At 43.4% G+C, this 6,752-nt stretch overlaps 1 protein-coding gene across 1 annotated transcript; it reads left to right on the top strand.

Annotated features, from left to right (window-relative positions):
* The first annotated feature begins 4,108 nt into the window (after positions 1 to 4,108).
* Positions 4,109 to 5,753, top strand: ADIPOQ (adiponectin, C1Q and collagen domain containing). The gene is made up of 2 exons (XM_054483137.1): positions 4,109 to 4,322; positions 5,233 to 5,753. The coding sequence occupies exons 1-2, from the start codon at positions 4,109 to 4,111 to the stop codon at positions 5,751 to 5,753; spliced, it is 735 nt and encodes a 244-aa protein (XP_054339112.1).
* The last annotated feature ends 999 nt before the right edge of the window (positions 5,754 to 6,752 follow it).

Here is a 6,752-nt window from a genome sequence, read left to right on the forward strand (position 1 = left end):
ATGAAACCCAGGCTGATTGCACCTATTAGTGGAGAAATCTGTCCATAATACTGAAGTGTGGGGACAAACAGTGTTCCCTTAGGGTAGGAGAAAGGGATCTTTATTTTTAACAAAGAGGGAGGAGCCAGAAAACTCCAGAGACCCCTGAGTTTGCCCTCTGTCCAAGGTTTGGGGTAAGCCCCCTGTCACCCTTTATCTCTGGGGCCTTCACATATTCTGGATTCTCTCCTCCTGTTTCCCAGCAGAAAATGATGGCGCCTCACAGATTCTTCCCATTTCTGGAGAAAAACATGCATGGAGCTCAAAGTTCTTCTCAGGAGTTTTATTGCCAAAGCCATAATACGAAAGGGCGGAGGTGACAAGCAGTGAGGAAATTTAAAGATGCATAAAATCTGTAAAGTCTCAGAACAAGAATTCTCCTAAAATGCAAAAGGGGCTTTGCTGGTCTCCCCTTGGCTTCTCATGTAGCTCACCTCTTTTTTCTTATCTTGAGACTAGTCAAACCTAAGCTGTTTCTCATTTTATTTCCAGCAGCTATTGAGAACAATCTCCTGAATTCTTCAAATTCAGTAGAGGGCGACAAATGTACATATAAATGATGGTAATGGGTCTTAAATAAAGATTCATGACACCTAAAGGGGCAGCACCTGAGTCTGATTGCACCTGTTTCTGTTGCTGTTTCTGTCTCTCTTCTCTCTGTCTGCCATTTCATTCTCAATGGTTACTTTACATATAAGATCATATTAGAACTTGATATTTGATAAATGATGCATCAGATCTATAGTGAGAGAAAAAATTAATGCAATTAAAGGTGTTGTAACAGCTAGTCTTCAAGTGGGGAGAAATCATTTGAGTACCTTAGGTCATAGCTTACATCAAAACAAAAAATCAGAGCTACATTAAAAAGTGAAATTTTAACTATACCAAACAATAGAAAAAAAAACAGAAGAAAATTGAATACTTACTAAATCTTAGCATGAATAAGAACTATTTAACACTTAGAGGCAAGGACTGGGCGTGGTGGATCATGCTTTTCATCCCAGGACTTTGGGAGCCCAAGGCAGGCGGATCACCTGAGGTCAGGAGTTTGAGACTAGCCTGGCCAACATGGTGAAACCCCGTCTCTACTAAAAAATGCAAAAATTAGCCACGTGTGGTGGTGCATGCCTGTAATCTCAGCTACTTGGGAGGCTAAGGCATGAGAATCGCTTGAACCTGGGAGATGGAGGCTGTAGTGAGCTGAGATTGTGCCACTGCACTCCAGCCTGAGTGACAGAGTGAAATCCTCTCTCAAAAAAAAAAAAAAAAAAAAAAAGAAGCAAACTAGAACAGTGGGGTACCATTATTTCTTTTGCTCACTAAACTGACAACACACAAATGTTTTTTATAATACCCAAAGCTGATGAGGGTAGTTAAGGGATACCCTTTTATACACACACTAATGTACTACTGGTTGGCAGTATAATATATGCTGCCATGTGAGGATACGTATCAGGAGACTTAAAAATGTACATACCTTTTGGTCCAGTAATTTACTTCTGGGAATCTGCCATAACAGAATAATAATCCTGGGGAAAGCTACATACCTAAGGATATTTAAAATATTATTTAAAAATCAAAGTATAATTTCTTACAGAATATAAAATAATATTTTAAAATGAAAATATGCTAAAAGTTTGATGAAATATAAATGGTCAAATACATATTGATTATATCCACTTACTAGACTAGCACTCACTCTGAGACATTAAAAATAGTGATTATAAAAACTAGAAAATGCCAAAGACAAAATAGAGGAATAAAGTTTTACATAAAGTATGATTTCCACTATGTTTAAAAATAAACAGAGACATTCTTGGAGTTGAGGATTGTTTTCTTTTCTGTCATGTCCAAAGAACTATATAACTATTATTTTTAATGAACTGTATATGTAATATATACATATAGTTTATATGTATATACAAAGTTTATTTCATATACATGATAAAGATGAAAGATGAGTGGGTTGTGCCACGTGAAGAGGGCAGTATAGAGCCCCAGGTGATGGGGCATAGGAGTGGGATTCCAGATACCAGGCCCATGTTTTTGGGGTGAGATTGCCAATCACGGTCTTTCTTCCATCCCTCACAGAGGAGTAGGTTTATCTTCAACAAAACTTCAGTTGTCCTGAAGACAAACCTAATTCTGGAGACTTCATATAATCTAGACGAAACAAGCAGACTGATGAAAAATAGTGAATCTTTAAGGTAAAATAAAGTACATGGACTACGCTTTGTTTAGAATCAGATTCTTGGGATTAACCACATTAACCCACAGAGGGTCTTAGTGATGCCTCTAATCCAGGATCCTAGGACCTATTTCTCTCTGTGAGATGCTTTCTCACAACTCCTTGGTGAGTGTGGGAAGACTAAGACCTCAGCAATCAGAGGTGGGGGCCTAAGATCCCCCTAAGATCAGAGGCAGAATCTGAGAGGGGATAAAAGTCCCTATACCTGTATTGGGCCCTTTTCTGGGAGGGGGATATCAAAGAATGATTTTGAGACAGGGAGGCTTTTGACTACCTGTGCCACTTGAGCTCTTTGCTAGGGCTCCAGAATACGTATTTCAAATATGTTCCCCCCTCCCTCCTTCCTTCCCTCTTCCACTCTTCCTTTTTATCTTCCTTTCTTCTTTTCCTTCCTCCTTCCCTTCCTTTATCTGGCTCTCTCATGATTTCTTTTCCTCATTATAAAAGTACTTATTTAGTCCCTATTCTGCTATTAGTGTGTTAGTCTTTGTCCCCTGGTACTTGCTGTTTAATGGAGAAGTGGGTGAGCAAAACAGAAATTACAGCAGAGTGCAATAATAGAGCTAAGCCAGGTGTATAATCCATTCTCACACTGCTGTAAAAAACTACTTGAGACTGGGTAATTTATAAAGAAAAGAGGTTTAATTGACTCACAGTTCCACAGGCTGTACAGGAGGCATGGCTGGGGAGGCCTCAGAAAACTTACAATCATGGTGGAAGAAAGAGCGAAGGGGAAGCAAGCACATCACACAGCGGCAGGAGAGAGAGAGAAAGAGAGAGAGAGAGAATATACAGGAAGTGCTACACACTTTCAACCAGATATTGTGAGAATTCACCTACTATCATGAGAACAGCAAGGGGGAAGTCTGCCTCCATGATTCAGTCAACTCCTACCAGGCCCCTTCTCCAACACGTGTCGACGTGATATTTGGGTGGGGACACAGACCCAAACCATATTACCAGGGCACTAGAGAAACACAGAGGGGAAAGAACCAGCCAAGGAGTGAGATGGAGAACAAGGAGGACTTCTTGAAAGAGATGACGTCCAAACTGGGTCCTGAAAGCTGAATAGAGATTAGACAAGGGAGGAGGGGCAGCTAAAGATGGCCCAGGCAAACAAAGGGCCAGTGGATATGTTCATGGGATGATGTGTCTCTTGTTGTCTGCTTAATTCAAGGTGAGTCTCTCCCTCCCTCTCTCTCTCTCTTTCTCTCTCTCTCTCTCTCTCTATGTGTGTGTGTGTGTGTGTGTGTGTGTGCATGTGTGCAAATGTAATATAACAAATAATCAAACATGTGCCCCAGGAGAGGGGTAGAGGAAGAAAGAGAATGAGAGAGTAAGAAGGAGGAATAGACACAGAAAATGAGAGAAAAGGGGGGAAAGAAAAGGAAGAAAGGAGCCAGAGGAGAGAAGCTGGTTAGCATTGAATGGAGCAATCTGTGTCATCGTACTTGGGAAACCCAAGGATGGATTCTTGGCAAGTCGACTCTTGGAGCTTTCCCTGTGCTTGGTCCTGTGCTCAGATATGGGAAAATTAGAGGAGTGTCATCTGTGCAATCACTGAATTCATAATCTTGGTGAGGAAAGGAGACTACACACAGGGAGTAATGCTAAGTATTACAAATTTCAGGGCAGAAGGAGATCAAGGTGGGTTGCAATATTCAGAAAAGTCTTCCTGGAAGAGTTGAATACTGAGAAAGCAGCTCCTAGAAGTGGGCTCTGCTGAGATGGACAGAGCCGTTTGTAGGTCCCAACTGGGTGTGCTGTGTGGGGTCTGTCTCTCCATGGCTGACCGTGCACATATGGATTCCAGGGCTCAGGATGCTGTTGCTGGGAGCTATTCTACTGCTATTAGCTCTGCCCAGTCATGGCCAGGAAACCACGACTCAAGGGCCCAGAGTCCTGCTTCCTCTGCCCAAGGGGGCCTGCACAGGTTGGATGGCGGGCATCCCAGGGCATCCAGGCCATAATGGGGCCCCAGGCCGTGATGGCAGAGATGGCATCCCTGGCGAGAAGGGTGAGAAAGGAGATCCAGGTAAGAATGTTTCTGCCCTCTTTCATCACAGACCTCCTAGACTGATATAAACTATATGAAGGCATTCATTAATAACTAAGGCCTAGACACAGGGAGAAAGCAAGGCTTTTTTATGTTAACCATAAGCAACCTGAAGTGATTTGGGGTTGGTTTTCCAAGGATGAGAATAGGTGGTGCCTCTATAACCAGGACTTTGGCTTTGCTGCATCTGCATCTCCTTTTCCATCCCCTTTCCCATCTTCACCCTCATCCCTATTCCCAATACATTCATATTCTGATTCCTCTTTCTGTCTGCTTAACTTCCATTTCATCCAGTGGCATTCAACCACATTTACTGCACACCCCCCGAAGGGCACAGTCCTGCCTTTGGGGAACTCTTGATCTAGGTAAGATGTCTAATGTGCAAGGCTCTGTTGGTGGTTACTACAAGAAAGTCTACTCTAAAAATGTCAAACTGAATGTGAACAAGTATTCAAAGTATGGAGCATAGAGAAAATGTACTCACCGTGGATCTGATGAAGAATGAAAGCTTCAAGGAGGAGGCAGAGCTTCAGCTAGGCCTTGAATGATGGGTAGGCAGAATAGAGGAGGAGAGACATCCTAGATGGAGGCGGTAGAATTGCAAAACCAGGGTTGATGGTGCCAGCACATAAAGGGCTGGCAGGGTGGAGGGTCTATGATAGAGACCTATAGGAGATAAAGATGGAGTTGAATTTATGGGAGGCTCCCTGTCTGTGGGAGACATAGAAGGAGGAGGTAACACCTCTCTCCTTTTGGGAGCTCTTATTGGTTTCTTGCTCTATAAGTCAAGAGGGTTGTGAGTGGGAGCCACAGGATGGTAATTTAGGTTGTAACCAACCTAGGCAGGAGTTCTGTTCTTTGTAGTCACTGAGGTCTTCTCATTCCTTAGGTCTTATTGGTCCTAAGGGAGACATCGGTGAAACTGGAGTACCCGGGGCTGAAGGTCCCCGAGGCTTTCCGGGAATCCAAGGCAGGAAAGGAGAACCTGGAGAAGGTGCCTATGTATACCGCTCAGCATTCAGTGTGGGATTGGAGACTTACGTTACTGTCCCCAACATGCCCATTCGCTTTACCAAGATCTTCTACAATCAGCAAAACCACTATGATGGCTCCACTGGTAAATTCCACTGCAACATTCCTGGGCTGTACTACTTTGCCTACCACATCACAGTCTATATGAAAGATGTGAAGGTCAGCCTCTTCAAGAAGGACAAGGCTATGCTCTTCACCTATGATCAGTACCAGGAAAATAATGTGGACCAGGCCTCCGGCTCTGTGCTCCTGCATCTGGAGGTGGGCGACCAAGTCTGGCTCCAGGTGTATGGGGAAGGAGAGCGTAATGGACTCTATGCTGATAATGACAATGACTCCACCTTCACAGGCTTTCTTCTCTACCATGACACCAACTGATCACCACTAACTCAGAGCCTCTTCCAGGCCAAACAGCCCCAAAGTCAATTAAAGGCTTTCAGTACAGTTAGGAAGTTGATTATTATTTAGTTGGAGGCTTTTAGATATTATTCACTCACTTACTCATTCATTTATTCATTCATTCATCAAGTAACTTTACAAAAATCGTATGCTATGTTCCCAGTCCTGGGGAGCTTCACAAACATGACCAGATAACTGACTAGAAAGAAGTAGTTGACAATGCTATTTTGTGCCCACTGTCTCTCCTGAAGCTCATATCAATCCTATAAGGCACAGGGAACAAGCTTTCTCCTGTTTTTACATATTGTATCCTGAGGCTGAGAGAGTTAAGTGAATGTCTAAGGTCACACAAGTATTAAGTGACAGTGCTAGAAATCAAACCCAGAGCTGTGGACTTTGTTCGCTAGACTGTGCCCTTTTATAGAAGTACATGTTCTCTTTGGAGTGTTGGTAGGTGTCTGTTGCCCGCCTCACCTGAGAGCCATTGAATTTGCCTTCCTTATGAATTAAAACCTCCTCCTAAGCAGAGCTCCCTCAGAGAAAGTGGCTCTATAATGAAGTCCTGTCTTGGAAGGACTACTACTCAATGGCCCCTGCACTACTCTACTTCCTCTTACCTATGTCCCTTCTCATGCTTCCCTCCAGCTGGGAAAGCCAACTCCGTCTCTAAGTGCTGAACGCATCCCTGTTCCTCAAGGCCAGCTGGCCAGGAGCTTCTCTGATGTAATATCCACCTTTTTTTAAATTTATTTTTATTTTTTGAGATGGAGTCTTACTCTGTCACCCAGGCTGGAGTACAGTGACACGATCTTGGCTCACTGCAGCCTCCTTCTCCTGGGTCCAAGCAATTATTGTGCCTCAGCCTCCCGAGTAGCTGAGACTTCAGGCGCATTCCACCACACATGGCTAATTTTTGTATTTTTAGTAGAAATGGGGTTTTGTCATGTTGGCCAGGCTGGTCTCGAATTCCTGGTCTAG

This window comes from Pongo pygmaeus, chromosome 2, assembly GCF_028885625.2.
Source record: "Pongo pygmaeus isolate AG05252 chromosome 2, NHGRI_mPonPyg2-v2.0_pri, whole genome shotgun sequence".
Lineage (NCBI taxonomy): Eukaryota > Metazoa > Chordata > Mammalia > Primates > Hominidae > Pongo > Pongo pygmaeus.